General features: G+C 40.7%; 2 protein-coding genes across 4 annotated transcripts; both read left to right on the top strand.

Annotated features, from left to right (window-relative positions):
• Positions 1 to 144: 144 nt before the first annotated feature.
• ubl4a (ubiquitin like 4A) lies at positions 145 to 4,747 on the top strand. The gene is made up of 4 exons (XM_086032087.1): positions 145 to 341; positions 1,461 to 1,566; positions 2,127 to 2,341; positions 4,226 to 4,747. Exons 1-4 carry the CDS (start codon positions 294 to 296, stop codon positions 4,334 to 4,336), a joined length of 480 nt encoding a protein of 159 aa, XP_085888213.1. The 5' UTR covers positions 145 to 293; the 3' UTR covers positions 4,337 to 4,747.
• Positions 4,748 to 4,931: 184 nt separating this feature from the next.
• On the top strand, positions 4,932 to 16,861 carry LOC147147243 (dynamin-1-like protein). 3 transcript variants are annotated; one of them, XM_086031249.1, is made up of 18 exons: positions 4,932 to 5,053; positions 5,463 to 5,611; positions 6,426 to 6,567; positions 6,796 to 6,834; positions 7,990 to 8,036; positions 8,111 to 8,182; positions 8,428 to 8,514; positions 8,583 to 8,745; positions 9,204 to 9,324; positions 9,401 to 9,739; positions 10,537 to 10,657; positions 10,733 to 10,888; positions 11,978 to 12,067; positions 12,143 to 12,241; positions 12,304 to 12,420; positions 13,083 to 13,192; positions 13,274 to 13,433; positions 13,519 to 16,861. In XM_086031249.1, exons 2-18 carry the CDS (start codon positions 5,510 to 5,512, stop codon positions 13,573 to 13,575), a joined length of 2,022 nt encoding a protein of 673 aa, XP_085887375.1. In that variant the 5' UTR covers positions 4,932 to 5,053; positions 5,463 to 5,509; the 3' UTR covers positions 13,576 to 16,861. The 3 variants fall into 3 exon arrangements, with proteins under 3 accessions (XP_085887375.1, XP_085887376.1, XP_085887377.1); XM_086031250.1 differs by having other exon boundaries at positions 4,932 to 5,237; XM_086031251.1 differs by lacking the exon at positions 6,796 to 6,834.
• Positions 16,862 to 17,371: the final 510 nt, after the last annotated feature.

Genomic DNA, 17,371 nt, shown 5'->3' with positions numbered 1-17,371 from the left:
GTATGCACTTAAAAAAATGGACATCATTTATTGGTAATTATTTTGCGGACCGCTAAACTACGGTACGTGGACCTTTGGTGCTCTGGGGACCCCGGTTTGAGAACCACTGACTTGCTGGCATCTCCCAGCAGACGCAACACATCCCGGCCAGCCGAGGGCGCTCGAAAGCAGCTGCAGAACATGGGCTGCTAACGAAGAAGAAGCCCTTGTCTTCCTTAGCTGAACTAGCTGAGAGATTTTGTCGCCTAATCTCCAAAGCAGTTGTTGTTGAGTTGATCATAGTTCGATCCAAAATGATTCTTACTGTGAAGCCGCTTCAGGGAAAAGAATGCAGCGTCCACGTAAGCTTCTAAGTATCTTGCTGCTGACTTGCTAAGCTAAGTGAAGCCGCAGGCGGCTAACGCCTCTGACCGGTGTAGCCGCCAACCGCTTGGCATGGTTCATGTCATATGTTGAGATACGTTTTGACAATTTGAACGATCATTTGATTAGTAGGGATTGTTTTTCTTATTTGCATTCAATGTCGCACCAGTGAAGCTGCGGCGAATCAAAAATATCGATAGTTTACCGTGGGTTGCTATCAACAGCCCGACAAAGACGCAGACTAACGTTACTGCTTAGGTCATTGTACCACTCACCTACATCGCGGCAACGTATTTGTTTTGTTTGTTTTATTTAACTTCATGTCTGGCTAAACAGGTTCTGTTAATAATGATAATGATAAATGAGTGAGGCAGGGAAGTAAAATAGAAGCTTCCTCCTTTCTTCTGCTTGTCGAGTTTAACGTAAACTATTGCAATGGAGCAATACAGTGATTATGGAATTAAAATCGGGTCCAGGTATGAGTGGTGTTGTCGTGTCTCGGTTGAACTTATAGTGGTATGGCTGCAGTATTTAACTTGTATGGTAACAATGACCAGAAGACGGATAGCAGCGTTGAACATATGTGTCTGTTTGTCTTTGGAGGTGACGAGGACGGACAGGGTCAGAAATGATCTCATCAGAGCGTCAAGACTGGAAATTTCATTGACAAAGCTAGAGGCCATGTACACCATAGGGACAGTGGCTATACATCGGTAGGAATGATGCTGAAAATGGATGGAGTTGCCAAGTAAGGGGGCAAAGAGAAAGACCAAAGACTAGTTTTTTTTTTAATGAGATAAGACTTTCAGGTAGGTAGCTGGAGTAACAGCAGAAGATTCAGAGGACAGGATGAGATTGAAGAAAATGATTTTCTTTGGCAATGCCTAGATGGGGTTAAGTTGAAAGGAACGGAGAATATAGTTGAATTTCAGAGGCGCCAAAAGTACTCAGACTCTCTACTTTATTAGAAGTACAGATACTGGTTAAAAAAAGACTGTCTGAGTACTGAGTACAAAAGGAAGCATTTGTCCTTACTTCCCACAACTGCTTAACTTATACTCAGCCTGTGGTAGTTTGACAATGTTATAATGTTCCAGGTGACCAAAGATGAAAAAGTTTCCACAGTGAAAGAGCTCGTGTCCGAACGTCTCAACATCCCAGCCAATCAGCAGCGGTTGCTTTATAAAGGCAAAGCGCTCGCAGGTACATTTTTTTTTTTAACATTCGTGCCTACTCCATGAACTTGGCATCTGCTCGATTGTAGATAGATTCATTGGGTAAGGAAAAGTCTGCATACCCCTTTTCAAATGCCATTTTTTTTGTGCTATAGAAATATGAGAAAAAGCCAAATTCAAAACGTTTTTCCAAAGCTTTTTCAAAATTTTGCAAAATTACACTCAAAATCTCCCAAACGCATGCGAGAAAATGTTTTCTGGTCTATTTGGCCATAATTGTAAAAATTATGTTTGGCTCAAAAACAACACGTGTGTGATGGTGGCAGCATCATGCTTTGGGGCTGATTTTCTCCAGCTGGAAATTGGGCCTCAGTCAAGGTGGAGCGAATTATGAACAGTTTAAAATGCATATTAGCGCAAAAATCAATGTCAGGGCATTCAAGCTGGAACAGTTGAAATTACATATTCATACAATACAACAGGGGTGTGTTGACTTTTTACATCGACTGTAGAATTAGACTATAGTGAATTATTCACCCACAAGGAAAATTCATTGTGTATTATTGTGTCTATCACTTGTCCCTTTAGATGAACACAAACTAAGTGACTACTCCATTGGGCCAGAAGCTAAATTAAACCTGGTAATCCGTCCAGCGGGAGAGAGGACCGGCGCTTCAGGGACGGCCACCTGCAGCAGCAACGGCAGCACAACACAAGGAGGAGTGTGGCAGACTGTGTCTACTATCCTTGCAAAACACTTCAGTCCTGCAGATGCTGCCAAAGTCCACGAACAGCTGATTAAGGTATCTATTTATGATGGTGATATGAAGTGGCGTCAACGGGAATCCTACTGAGGAGCGCCAACGATGTTTTTATTAATGGGAATGGGCAGAGAAAGTCTTGGCCAACTCTGGTATGATCTTTAAGATGGAAAAGTAAAAAAAACAAACATAAAAACTAGGGATGTGCGCGACTAGTCGTTTAACCGTTTAACTGTCTACGATTTATTAAACGTTTAGTATTTCACCAGTCGGTTAAACGCTGCTTTAAGAATCACGCGTCTTGTTCCTCATGCCTCTGCCTCTGTCAACAAGCTGAGCACCAAGAGAGAGAATTGCTAAAATAGCCCCCACTGTAAATACACAAAACATTTGCATTTTAAACTTTGAATTCACTATGTATTAAATTTCAAGTTTTCCTGCTTATAGACCAGTCGACTAGTCGCAAGTAAAATTTTAGACTAGTCGGCGGGCAAATTAGTCAAAATTCCCATCCCTTATAAAAACAGTAACTATGGCCAACAGATGGCATCATAGAGTCTCTTTTGGATGAGAAGTGCACCAAAACAATGTAGTAGTAGAAGTAGTAGTAGATTGTTTAATCTGTCATCAGTCATCATTACAATCCATAATATATGCACAACATAACAGTTACAATCATATGTCCCATGACAGAATGCACAGGCAGAAGCTAAAGCTTATTCAAGCCTGGCCTTTTCTCCCCCTTACGGCAATGTGAAACTGCATTTACCTATTTACATTTTATGCAAACACAAGACAAAACAAAATAGCAATAAATAAATCATCTTCTAAATCATTCTGCGCAACTTTCCAAAATAGTTTTGCGAACAAGTTTAAAAAAAAAAAAAAAAGTGATTCACAGGTTTTCTAATGTACATTTGCATCATTCCAATATTTCTCCCCACAATAGAAACACATGTTCTTTTAATTCCCTTAGCTACTTTTTGCACAATGAACTTACAAACACTTCTCAAGCAATATTGAGACTCCTGGATTTCAATGATTTACGCTTGTAAACATGGCAGGCCTTTGGAAATTTGATTAGAAGCAGATTGTGATTGATCAAACTGTTGTGTTGAATCTACAATCCAAACACACACTCTACAGTCTAAATCTATCAAAGAGTGTCACAAAAGAGAAAAAAGATGACAGAACAATTACATTTAGGGGTAGAAGTGATTACATAATGTACAGACACGGGCACACACAAAAACACACATGCATGGCACGATGCACACGCACACTACTAAATACTACTACTAAATAATTTGCAAATAGTTTGTGAAGTCTATCAAAAATAAAATTGTTACACTGGTGAATATTTGTAAATATACCGGTATTATTTTGCCATCAAAAGCATATTTTCTTTGTATACAAAACCAAAAATTATTAGCATAGAAGTTGCTGTTGTACATAAAATATCTTTTCACAAAAAGCTTGTGTTCTGCATTTTTTTTTTTTTTGCTCCAAAATAAGTGACTTGGGTGAAACAGCCAGTTTTCTACTGCTGATTACTAAAAAAATGAAATAAGATAGAAACATACTTTTGTGTGATGAAAAGAGAGAGTTTAATCTTTCATTCGGTAGTTTCTGTTTTTACGTAGGCATTAAACACAATATTCTGTGAGCCTTGAAAGATTAGTCAGAATGCTCTAAAATGGCTAGCACTTAAGTTCTTTTAATGTGCTGTGTCTAAGTCACAAGTTAAGAATGTGCTGTGTCTAAGTCAAGGTACCAATATTTATACAAAGAAAAATCCAACAAAAAACAGTTTGTCCCTTTAATAGTCATAATAAGCATGAAATCATACCATTTATTTATTCTGTTGTGACTATTCGAAAATACTTTTTTGGGGGGGACAAATCTATTTCTTTTCCCTTTCTGAAGGATTATGAACGTTCACTCCGACAACTTAGTCTGGACGACATCGAGCGCTTGGCCGGCAGACTGCTTCACCCGGAAGTGGACGACATGGACACGACGTCGTACATGGACTGAGGAACAGCCGTGCTGGAGGCTGCCTACTGTGAATGCTTGGACATGCGTTAAATGTGATGCAGAAAGCACAGCGTGTGCCTAAACATCACTGTGTGAGTGAGCTTTGGATAGCTTATCTCTTGTTACAAGCACGTATCCGCAAGAGAGTCGGTCTGTGTCATTAAAACTGCAGCAATGTCACGAGACCTCATCACACAATATTTGAATACAAAGGAATCATTCATGCTGTGGGTCTCATGTTTTACAGCTCCCAGGGAACACAATTTGTCTTTGAGGATATTTATTTTAATGTTTGGGTGATGTGTGATGTTCGGAGACAAGGCAGTACATTTTCTCTTTGTTGATAACCAATGACCATTATATGCATTGTAAATATTCTGTTTATATTCAGATATTAAAAGTGACAACTTATTTCGGTGTCCTCTTGATGTGTTTACAAAGCTGATAAACTCATGCAGAGATCGACAAATGCACGTTCAGAGGCGGGGCTTCGGTGGCGCGCCAACCAATCAGCCGCCGTCTGAGCTTGTATTTCGTATTTAACGACCAATCGGATTGACGAAGAGCACCGTGAGAGCCGCCCATAGGTGGTAAACCGAATCACTGCTTGGATGACGCTTTGGGACAAAACGAATATATTGATCCTCTGTATGTTATTGCTACGAAGTATGACGGATAAACACGTCGGATGAAACGGGATATTGACGTTGTACGGCGGTAGGTGCGAGACCTACCAGTGCGAGTTTTGTGACCGCGGTTAACCGCAATTCTAGCACAAGCTGTCACTTCCTGACTCCAGGAGTAGCTAGCTAGCGTTAGCTGATGTTAATAGGCACCCTGTCGGCCTTATTCTGATGCCATACATCGTCTAATTACGATGCCATATTGACGTTGGGTCAGTGTAAGTATATTGTAACACAGTCCGTTGAAAATATCACAGTCGTAGAAAATATAAACATTGTAGCGGTGTTAAATATCCGTGCGTTTGGTCTGATGTGCTGCAAGGCTGCTGAGCACTCTCATCAGCACCACTCCTATTAGTCCCATGCAATTCTTCCCTGCACTTTCTCTGCACTGTGATTCAACATGCTTACTCATGCGCGTTTTTCTTGCTTTCTGACTCCAGCTTGACCCCCAACCCAGTGAGTGATCCACTCTCCTAGTGGAAATAGGATGGAGACTTTGATTCCCACCATCAACCGTTTGCAAGAGGTTTTCCTCACAGTGGGCGCAGAGATCATTCATCTGCCTCAAATCGTCGTGGTCGGATCTCAGGTGAGATGCTTCGCTATTCATGTACACTTACTATAAGGTGCGCTTACAAAGGGGTGGGAAATCCTGCTAAATTTCCACGGGGAGGTAAACTGAAGAATTTTTGGAAAATTTGGTGTCACATTCAAATATAAATATGAACATTTTAACACATTGCCATCATCCAGCTGTACACCTTCCATTCAGGGCGTGTGAGATCACAGGCAGTATGTTTATTCTAGTCCACATTCATGCTGCATTACTCAAGAAATTGATCTGATGAAAATACTTGACGCAGGTGAGCTTGTACCTATCCCAGTTGACTTTGGGCAAAAGGCAAGGCTGAGGGGAACATGCAAACTCCACACAGGAAGGCCAGAGCTGAGATTTTTATGATTAATTCGTAATATAATTTAGCAGGCTGCTAATTGTGACTGCAGTTTACAATATTACAAACATCTGACAGTGGTTTGCTGTGCTTTTCCTTTACTGACTACACCCACAATAATAAACATAGTGTTAAATGTATATTGTTCTCTTCACTATTCCTTTTTTTAGTCTGCGAATGATACTTTTCTAAAAGTGCTTATCCAAAAAACACTGATTACGAAAAATCAGAAAAGAGGCCAGGAAAGACATCAAATTTTGGTCGGGATGTGGATAAAATCTTTTTTTGTGAGTTTGTTTGGCAACTTTCTGGCGTGAACAGGGTGAAAGCAGAATTTTTCATACAGCTCAGTCGGTTGGTGAGTGTGTCATTACTAGTGTGTGAAGTAATGACTCAATGGGTGGTGCTAGTGTAGGTGTCACTGTGGTATGTCAACTTGTCTCCTAACAGAGTAGCGGGAAGAGCTCGGTGCTGGAGAGCCTGGTTGGACGTGATTTCCTACCCCGAGGCTCGGGGATCGTCACCAGACGACCGCTGGTGCTGCAGCTTGTCAACGTCGCACCTCCGGAGGAGCGGCTGAAGACTGAAAATGGTCTATAGCGTAGTAATCATAAAGCTGATGAATTAAGAGCATGTTCACAATTACGTTTGGCAAATGTTCAATCTGTGATGCCTGTTGTATATTTTTCCTGCTTCTTGGAGTACCGTCATTTTTATCTTGTCACGCCATAGTTGCTCACCGTATTTCTTTTAAAGCCTTCTTCCTTCTGTACTAACACACGCTCTTTTTCCCCCCTTCTTTTTTTGTAATACTTTCCAGGAAATGAAGTTAAACAAACTGCACAAAACAGCTACTCAGGTCTCTTCAAATTCCTCTGTGCATGTATTCTTCCTCACTTCTGTCTCTATTGCGTTTGGTATAACAGTACATTGGACAGATGCATCTCAGTTCCTTAGAATATCCTGGAAGACATCATTTCTTTGAGTAGCTCAACTGAAAAAGCGATGTTCAATTTATATAATTTCACTACATTGAATTAATTGTTTATATATAGAGTCCAGTATTTGAATACAGGTATTGCATAAGAATCAATTATTTTTTAATATCCAAATGAGGTAGGAATTGATCTGAAAAGTATTTTCCTGTGTTTAAAGGGGAAGTCATCCCTAACGTTTTTTGTTTTTTTTTCCAGAATATGTTCTATGCAGGCCCACTAGTTGAAACCGGACATTCTGATTGATATTGCGTTTATGGAATATAACAAAATCCACCCGGGTTTAGCCATTATGTCACATCCATTTAGCACTTATTTGATAAATATTCACAGACCTTCGGGGCTCAGGTAACGACCAATCACGGCTCACCTGTTTTCTGAAGCTGAGCCGCGATTGGTCGTTATCTGAGGCCTTAGCATCTGTGATGTCATTTTCAGTCGACAGAAGTGACAAAATGGCCGCCCCCTGAGATGGCTAAAAACAGGTGGATTTTGCTGTTTAACTCATATTCCACAAACGCAATGTTAATCAGAATGCATTGTTTCAACTAGTAGGCCTTCTGGGAACATATTCTTGAAAAAAAAAAAATGGGTTGACATTTTTTTATCGAATCAATATAATGACTTTCACTTTTTGAATTTAAATACTGAGATAAATGGATGTTTTAATGTATTGAGATGCACTTGTATATCCGGCACTCCTGCACAATCCACTGCGACACTGAGATTAAATACAAGAGCTGTATATTATTTTCCCCATCATGCTGCTAAAAAAAAAAAAATCAAAATTTTTTTATGCCAGTAGTGTGGTAGGTTGTACATTTGTAAACCACTACAAGCACAATATCAAACATTGTCAATTCTGTTATTCTTTGTAAAAACAGACTTTTGATAGAGCTTTTGTATTGGATCTCATGAAGTCACGCAGGTGTAGCTAATGTTCTTGTTGCCAGTGAATGTGCATGTTTTCCCTTTTTTTTTCTTGACTCCAAATGACTCAATTCCATTTGTCTGATAAGGTGTCAAAGCTGAAGAATGGGGCACATTCCTGCACTGCAAGAATCAGGTTTGCTCCCTGCTGCTGTTCTCTGTGTGTGACTTTTGAGCTCTTCCTCATTCTATATGTATTTTTTTAAAAAGGTTTTCACAGATTTTGGTGAAATTCGTCAGGAAATCGAGGCAGAGACTGAACGCTCTTCAGGCAACAACAAGGTAAGGAGGAAGCTCGGTCATGATGTGCAATACGTTTTTAATCTCCACTAAAGAGGTTAAGTGGTTATCATGGGTTTGTATGTACATTTGAATGTTTTTTTTTTTTTTTAACAGTCAGCTTTCTAAGGAGCTTCAAATTTTTTTGGTTGATTGTCACTGATGTAACAAGTCTGTGCTGGTGGCTTTATTAGCTTCATATACTGTATCTTGATTGTTAATTTTATGCTTACTTCCACGTCCACCAGGGTATCACTCCGGAGCCCATACATTTGAAGATTTTCTCCCCCAAAGTCCTCAATCTGACCCTTGTTGACTTGCCTGGCATCACGAAGGTAAAGTCACGCGTTCATACATTCACATCCATAACCAAGCGTACTTGATTAACTCACTGTGGCCGCAGGTCCCCGTCGGGGACCAGCCCGAGGACATCGAGTCCCAAGTGCAGGAGATGATCTTGTCCTTCATCTCCAATCCCAACTCCCTCATCCTCTCCGTGTCCGCCGCCAACTCCGACTTGGCCACCTCGGACGCTCTGAAATTGGCTCGTGAGGTCGATCCAGATGGTGAGATATTTGAAACACAGCAGCTGCTCAACATCCTTTACTTCTACATTGGTTATTTTGTTATGTAACATGCTGAAAAGTAGGACGCGAGCCACTTTAGGTGATGACACCCACTGGTCTTGTCATTTCATTGTTAGCACAATTGTTTCTGCTGTGGCGCTTTAGCTGAAGTAGTCAGTGAAGTTTGCCATTCCCTCCAATCAGAAATTTGAAGAAATGAATATTCAGAAAAGGTACAATAACAGCACTAGGTGAAAAGAGTCTCGCAGTTGTATGAATGGCAACATGTTACATTGGTGAATTGTATATTCTGCTATCTAGTGGAAGAGTATTTAATTGTTCTGCCTGTCACTATGTGTCACTTGGATAGATTGATTTCACACCAATTCGGTGAAAATGGACTGTGTGCACAGCGGTTGGAAATCATTGCCTCACATTGTGTTCCTTGTGTCCACCAGGTCGACGGACGCTGCTCGTAGTCAGCAAACTGGATTTGATGGATGCAGGGACAGACGCTCTCGAGGTGCTTCTCGGTCGAGTCATTCCAGTCCGGCTCGGTATCATCGGGGTGGTTAACAGGTTGGCGGTAGCGATGAGACCAGTTTTCCCCAAGTTCTTGCTGATCATCCATTAATTCACGATTTGACGCCCGTAGGAGCCAGCACGACATCAACACGCAGAAGAGCCTGGGGGACAGCATGAAGGACGAGCAGGCCTTCTTGCAGCGCCATTACCCGTCGCTGGCCTCCCGCGCCGGCTCCCGCTTCCTGGCCAAGACGCTCAGCAGGCTGCTCATGCACCACATCCGAGACTGCCTGCCGGATCTCAAGACCCGCGTGACGGTGCTCAGCGCCCAGTACCAATCGCGCCTCAACAGCTACGGCCAGCCGGTGGAGGACCACAGCGCCACTCTGCTGCAGATTGTGACCAAGTTCGCAAGTGATTACTGCAACACCATCGAAGGAACGGCGCGCTATATTCAAACCTCGGAGCTGTGAGTGTGATAAGTCACTTATAAGATGGTGTCAGCGTTTTTAATAATCTCACGTGTCAGCAAAAGTTCTCTCTTAGCACAATCAAATTCATGTAAATATGCGATGAGCAAACAGCAATGCGAATGTAGTGGTAGGCCAACTAAATCATGCACGTTATTTATGTAATTTTCAATAGGGGGTAGGTATTTTGTACATTAGTCCAACAAAATGAATGCCTAGGGCTGTGCAATTAGTCGAAATTCAATTACAATTACGATGACTACACTCCACGATTACAAAATTGGCATAATCGTAAAAAAACCCTATTATTAATAATATGCATTTATATCCAACACACTATGTTTGTATACACAAGGAAATCATAGTTGAATTTATACATTTGCACCTTTATTTTATAAGAACTGATTTTAGAAATTGTGTTTGGTCCAAAAGTAACTTACATGATCATAAGTGTTTCAAAGAAAATGTATTTGTCTTTATATTTTTTACATTTAAACATTTTCTTTTTTTGTACCAAAAAACAAATGATTGTTTAAATAATCGCGATTTCAATTATTACCGAAATAATCGTGATCAATATTTTGTTCATAATGGAGAAGCCCTACAAATGCCTATGAGCTCAATAAAATACGAGGGGACCAATATAGACTGAGCAGTTATCTTCGTACTCTTACACGATGCTAATACAAAAAAAAAAAAGCATCAGTTCAGAGCTCACGGTGAAAATGGGCTTAATTTAAGTGTGGTAAAACATCCCTGACAAGCAACATCACAGCCGAACGCATCTCCCTTGCAGCTGTGGCGGAGCCCGTATCTGTTACATCTTCCACGAAACCTTCGGCCGCACTCTGCAGTCCATCGACCCTCTCGGAGGACTGACAGAACTCGATATCCTCACTGCCATCCGCAATGCTACCGTACGTTGCCTCTAACGTTTGTACTCTGTTCACGGTAACAGGGGCTTAATAATAAGCTATGTGTTTGCGCGACAGGGTCCACGCCCTGCACTTTTTGTCCCGGAGGTGTCCTTTGAGTTGCTGGTCAAGCGTCAAATCAAGCGTCTGGAGGAGCCCAGTCTGCGCTGCGTGGAGCTGGTCCACGAAGAGCTGCAGAGGATCATCCAGCACTGCTCATCTTTTAGCACGCAGGTACTATAAGGATGCTTTGACTCTGCGATCCTATATCTAATCGTTATTTTGATCATTAATAATATGTCGCCACTCTCCTACCACTTTGATAGTTGTCAGGTTCACGCCAAGCGAGACATTAGTAAACAACGCACACAATGAGGAGAGAAGACACTCGACACAATGTTGTTGTTTTTTTTTCTTGCAAGGAGAGCGCAGGGACGTGTACTATTACAGTAAAATCTGTCCAACCGCAACCAGAAAGTTTTTGTTAAATTTCCATCGGATGCTAATTATTTTTGTTCTTCTTTGTAATCCTGGTTTATTCCAATTAATTCTCATTCAAATTTTCCAACTCTAAAATATCCTGGGTTGACCCGTATTGATGACATAACTGCAAGCAGAAGGCTAATGAACAACATTACTCCCAATGAATGATTCAGCCTTGTAAAAGCAACAGGGATAATTGTTGGATAATTTGCCCATAACATCTTTTTAAGGCGGAAGTCAACCCAAACATATTTTTTTCAAGCATATGTTCTATGCAGGCCCACTAGTTGAAACACGGCATTCTGATTAATATTGTGTGTGGAATATGATTAAAGCGGCAAAATCCAGCCATCTCAGGTAGCGGCCATTTTGTCACTTCTGTCGACTGAAAATGACATCACAGATGCTCAGTGCTCAGATAACGACCCATCACGGCTCAGCTTCAGAAAACAGGTGAGCTGCGATTGGTCGTTACCTGAGCCCTGAGCAACTGCGATGTCATTGTCAGACAGAAGTGACAAAATGGCCGCCCCCAGAGATGGCTGAAAATAGGTGGATTAATTCTTATTCCACAAAGGCAATATTTATCAGCCTAATGCCCTGTTTCAACTAGCATGGAACATATTCTTGAAAAAAAATGATGTTTGGGTTGACTTCCTCATTAAAGTGCAATTAGCTGTTTATATATCCTGCAAGACTGATCGTATACTGTACAGTGCGTAACAAAGGATGCATTTGTTGCATTTGTACAACTTGCACCAGCAGCTGACCAACAAGAGAAGCGAGTGAAGGCATGCGTTTTGTGGTATGTCAATTTTGTTTGTTTCTGATGCTTGCCAGGAGCTTCTGAGATTCCCCAAACTGCATGATTCCATTGTGGAAGTAGTGACCGGATTACTGAGAAAGCGTCTGCCGATTGCCAATGAAATGGTAATCCTCCTTCGAAGTTGCATTCAAAATGAACACTCGTCTTTTAAATCACTTCCGCTTCTGCTCTTTTTCCAGGTGCATAATTTAGTAGCAATCGAGCTCGCCTACATCAACACAAAGCATCCGGACTTCACGGATGCGGCGCAGGTCTCGGCGTCCGTCAACAGTCAGCAGGTAGTTGATTGAATCATCTCATGTTCGCGAGAGACTTCCGCCTGACTTTCTGTGGCCAATAGGCAGAGGGCCTGGATGGAACTAAGCGCTGGAAGAATGACAAGGTCGCAGAGGAGAAAGCCCCAGCTGCAGGCTTTGGCAGCCCCGGCAAAGGGCAGCCCATTAACCTTCTTGACACAGTGAGTGATGACAAACATTTCACTCAGCAGTCACCTTACGCGTCTTTTGATGAGTGGACCTATACGTCCTATTCTTATCGAACTTTGAATGTTATGATTACAACAATGCCTCGCTTTAAAACAACAATCCAATTATTTCAAATAAAATATGATCGCTTTTCTGTTTATTATCTGTAGTGATTCTGATTGCAGTCCTTTGAACGCAATTAATGACGCCCCCTGCCGGTTGGGGATAACTACTACAATCTATGCTTCCTTTGCCTCCGTGGTCTCACCCAACAATATCTGCTCCTGTCCCTCACTCCATTGTGGTCCCGCAGGTCAACAGAGAATAGTTTGCTAGTTGTCACAAAAACAAAGAGAAAATTTAGAGGCTGCGTGTTCTCAGTTGCTTCCCCAAAATTGTGGAATGAGCTCCAATCTGCATCTCAAACAATTTTATTTCAGGAATTTACTTTAGGAAAATTCCAACACCAAACTCAACAGTTAGCTGTACTTTCACATTCACAACTTATGGCAGTTGTCTTCCGCCATCTAGTGGCGGAATGGCTGAAGTTGACTTGAGAGTCAACACAAAGCAAATGAAAAAACCAAAACAACAACAACCAAGTGCCAAGGTACCACTGTGTGTTTTGTGTTTTTGACTTTGTCGTCTCTCCAAGGCCGTTCCCGTGTCCCGCAAGCTAAGTTCGAAGGAGCAGAGGGACTGTGAGGTCATCCAGCGCCTCATCAAGTCTTACTTCCTCATCGTCCGCAAGACCATCCAGGACAGGTCAGACCATCCGGGCCAATGTTGGGCTTCCCCGCCTTGCCTTGCAAACCGTCTTAACTTTTAGCGTGTCTGCGTGCGCAGCGTGCCCAAGACCGTCATGCACTTCCTGGTGAACTTTGTCAAGGAGCATCTGCAGAGCGAACTGGTGGGTCAGCTGTATAAGCAGACGCTTCTCCAGGATCTGCTCATTGAGTCTCAGGACACAGCGCAGCAGAGGACTGAGGTCGCTCAAATGCTGCAGGTAAATGTAGCAGACTTGGGGTTTTTTTTTCTCCCCCTGTTTGGCTGAAAGGGATTTATTGAACTCTCTCTTGTCTTTCTCTCAGGCGCTTAAGAAGGCCAACCACATCATCTCTGAGATCAGAGAGACACACCTGTGGTAGCTAAAGGAAGCACACACTCCTCACTTTCTCGGCAACAACAAAACTCGATGCACAGTGGATGTAAGGCGACACACTTGTGTTCAAATCGCAGTACTTCCTGATCTCAAAAATGAGACCCAGATAAATTCACGTAACCTGTACACCTCAGGAAAATGAAATCTTTTCAAGAGGGGGAAATATACAACGGAGATAACCTGGAGATGTGTCTTTGTTCAGAATTAACCAATCACATCATGTTGAATGGGAGTCAGCACACATCTGCCACAATTCAGTGTTTCTGATGAACCCCCAATAAAGTTCAGATGTTCTAGTAGGCTTTATATCCAGCCTTCTAAGTCACATCACCAGTGAAATTTTTTTTTACAAGGATTTATCTTTGTCTCATTTAAAAAAAAAAAATGACAGTGGTGTGTCGCCTTTTTCCATCCATTGTATGTCAGTGTATGTTTTTGTGTGTGCGTGATTTCTCCTGGACCAATGAACATTTTTTAGCACATTTCGATCCACTGTTGCCCTAAAGCAGAAGCGCCAGGGCTCCTCACTCAGGCCTAAAAGTGTTTCGCCACTTCACTGTCCATGTGAACAAACTCTCAAACTCCTTTGTGTCGTTTTGTCATGCAATGTGTGTATCTGCGTGTGTCATACATGTACATTACATGTGTAATATTTAAGTTTTGCCATTCCAAAAAGGGCCAACAATCATTTAGCAGGTGCTGAATCTGTGATTGTGGATTGCACTCCAGTTTCAACCCAATTGCTGGGTCTCTTCTTGCTGACCACAAGAAGACAAAAACCCTGTAGATTTTGTACCGTTATCCAATCCAAAATGTTTGAGATAGTGACGTCAGAGCCGTAGGTTTGTATTGTGCAAGATCAAATAGGTGCAATTTTCGCTATGTTATTTTGATTTTGAGTGATATTCTATCCTTGTATGAGGTAGCTTAGGAGGTAAAGTAAATACTGTACCGGTACTCCCTTTTAGGGCTCTCATTTGTTAATATCATTTTTTTTTTTATTCAGGGGAAGAACCCTATTGATTTTGTACAATATCTTTCTTATCATTTGGTACATGTTCCTTTTCGCAACTGTAATAGGTGTGACTTTTAAAAAAGTGAGCATCGAGCTTTCAGGCTTGACTGACACGGATTTGATTTTGTGTGAGATGTGATCAAAAAAAAAGGTTGAAGTTTAGATTATTAAGTACGTGTTCAAATGGTCAAGCTTTTAATGGTTATTACATGCCAGAGCAAGAACCCTGTTGTTTTTGTTACAGTATTGCTCCCAAATTTGGCACATGCCTCCCTGGGACCAAATACGGTCAACTCCAATGTAGAAATAATGATGGCACGCATTATTTCACTATTAGGTGATTGAGTGGAACTCAAGTTGTCCAATCATCCTTAAAGAAAAAAAAAAAAAACATTTTTTTTCTCAGAGTGAAAACAGGCTCTTCAGTGATTACAACTAAGGAGTCAAATGGTTCTCATCAGAAGCACCCAGCATGCAATACAGTATTTTTCCCACTTTCCACATATGCCCGTGTCCCTGTAAGAATTATTATAGTGAAACTGAGAATGTTACCAGACATGTTTCCCGGACTGTTGTATGTAAATGTTGCTTGATTTGTCAACCAAAACTGGTGTTAAGGATCATTCCTTCCCCAAATGCTGTGCATCATGTATCGCTTTGTGTCGTTAACACTGCAATGTGGTGTTAGGGCCACACTGAAAAAGACAAAATGTTACAAGACTAGAAAATAGTCGGAATATAACAAGAAAAGAAAGTCATTGTTAAAAGAATAAAGAAGTCATATTACAAAGCAAAGGGTCATGTTTAAAATAACGTACATGGGAAAATGAATCACCATATTAAAAGAATCATATTACGATAAAATAATACAGTAATGTTAAAATAATATTATAATAGTCATGATATGAGAATACAAATTTACCGTAAAGAGTCATGATATTATGGAAATATAAAGTTCTGTTCAGACTAAATCTTATTATATTGTTAAAATAATATCCTAATAGAAGAAAAAAGATGGATTATCATTAAAAAATGGAGTAATGTGAACAGTCGGATTTAAAGCAAGTCAACCCCGAAATATTTTTTACAAGAATATTTTCTATGCGCCTTCACTAGTCTAAACATGGCATTTTGTTTAACATTGCGTTTGTGGAATATGAGTTAAGCGGTAAAATCCACCCGTTTTTTTTGTCCATCTCAAGGTGCGGCCAGTTTGCCACTTTCTGTCGACTGAAAATGACATGACAGTTGCTCAGGGCTCAAGTCAAAACCAATCACGGCTCAGCTTTAGAAAACAGGTGAGCTTTGATTAGTTGTTACCTGAGCAGCTGTGATGTCATTTTCAGTTGACAAAAGTGACAAAATGGCCGCCGCCTGAGATGGCTAAAAACAGGTGAATTTTGCTGCTTAACTCATATTCCACAAACGCAATGTTAAACAAAATGCCATGTTTAGACTAGTGAAGGCGCGTAGGAGATGTTATTGCAAAGAATTTTGGTGGGGTTGACTTCCACTTTAAGAATAGTCATAATATTGACAACGAAAAAAAGTCATAATGGTAAAAGAATAATGATATACGCATAAAGACTTATTGCATATTGAATAAAAAAAAACGTATTGCAATTTTTCATAGTATGTAGTTTGATTCTTTTAAAATGATGTTAAAATCATGTTTACAAAATTTTTGGGGGGAGTTTTTCAGCGAATTACGTCTTATTATTTCACACTTTGTCATAATGTATTTTTCATTACGATCATGGTTTTCGATATTCTTTTTAAAATGATATTTTTCCCATGTTTCCACTTAATTTTGCTGAAATTGTTTTTCTCAGAGTTTGACTTCATTCTTGTAATATAAAACTGAGTTTTCCCTCCAAATATTACATTTTTATTCTCACATCATAAGTTTTCTCCTCGTAATTTCGGTGACTTTGCCCTTGTACTTTTTCTTTCGCTGTGGCCCTAATACTTCTTTGTACATTCTCCAAAAAGAGACATTTTACTGTAAAGAAAGAAATACCTTAAGGGGACCATCAAACGGCATCATCCTCGATCAAATCAGGGACATTATGTGAAGGAGCCGTGAATGTGTTGCATGCGTTGAGAATGCAACGAGGAGCTAGTATGAGGGGTGTCAATTTTGTATTAAGTGTAAATTATTCACAATGCGTGGACTGCCTCTGAGTTCTTGCCTGCCAATATTTGTGATAAATGTTTTACTCTTGGAGGCCATTAAACTTCGGTGAAGGACAATGTACGGAGTGGGGCCTTTATTAATGGCACACACACACACATGCAAAAGTGTTTTGGCACCACATTGTCAAATATGGTACTTCATATTGGTATTAACATATTTTTATTGGTACTGTGTTTTAAGCAAACTGCCAAAGGTAAACTGCTTAATGTTACCGTCTCACAAAAAAAAAGCAATATCATGCTCGAGGTTGTGATGTGTATCATCAAGGCTGTGTTTCGGTCGCATGCACCAAGTTTTTATAGAGCAATTCCAAAAGTGCCATTTAGTTGTGAACAGCAATAAGCGACAACAATTTATCATTGATTTGTTTATGTTATCAGTCATTCGGATCCGCCAATGCTAATAGCACAACGAACAGCGGCGGCGTTAGCTGCTTATGACGAGCCCATTACGGCAAGCCTTTTTAATAGCTGGACAGGATATTTGATGCAGATATTTGTAATTCACTTTTGCCGAGTCAAAAAGAACATTGCAGAGAGCCGCACCTACATTCTTCTTGTGCACAGTTGT

Source organism: Filicampus tigris, chromosome 5 (genome assembly GCF_054856515.1).
Source record: "Filicampus tigris isolate MCC_2025a chromosome 5, RoL_Ftig_1.0, whole genome shotgun sequence".
In the NCBI taxonomy this organism is placed as follows: Eukaryota; Metazoa; Chordata; class Actinopteri; order Syngnathiformes; family Syngnathidae; genus Filicampus; species Filicampus tigris.
This window is presented reverse-complemented; position numbering and strand designations above follow the sequence as displayed.

Excerpts from the sequence above, each read along its gene's own strand:
- ubl4a (XM_086032087.1), top strand. The coding sequence starts at position 294 with ATGATTCTTACTGTGAAGCCGCTTCAGGGAAAAGAATGCAGCGTCCAC. Across the intron at positions 342-1,460 it reads GAAAAGAATGCAGCGTCCAC|GTGACCAAAGATGAAAAAGT; the intron begins GTAAGCTTCTAA and ends ATAATGTTCCAG. Across the intron at positions 1,567-2,126 it reads TAAAGGCAAAGCGCTCGCAG|ATGAACACAAACTAAGTGAC; the intron begins GTACATTTTTTT and ends TTGTCCCTTTAG.
- LOC147147243 (XM_086031249.1), top strand. The coding sequence starts at position 5,510 with ATGGAGACTTTGATTCCCACCATCAACCGTTTGCAAGAGGTTTTCCTC. Across the intron at positions 8,183-8,427 it reads GCTCTTCAGGCAACAACAAG|GGTATCACTCCGGAGCCCAT; the intron begins GTAAGGAGGAAG and ends CACGTCCACCAG. Across the intron at positions 9,740-10,536 it reads TATATTCAAACCTCGGAGCT|CTGTGGCGGAGCCCGTATCT; the intron begins GTGAGTGTGATA and ends TCTCCCTTGCAG.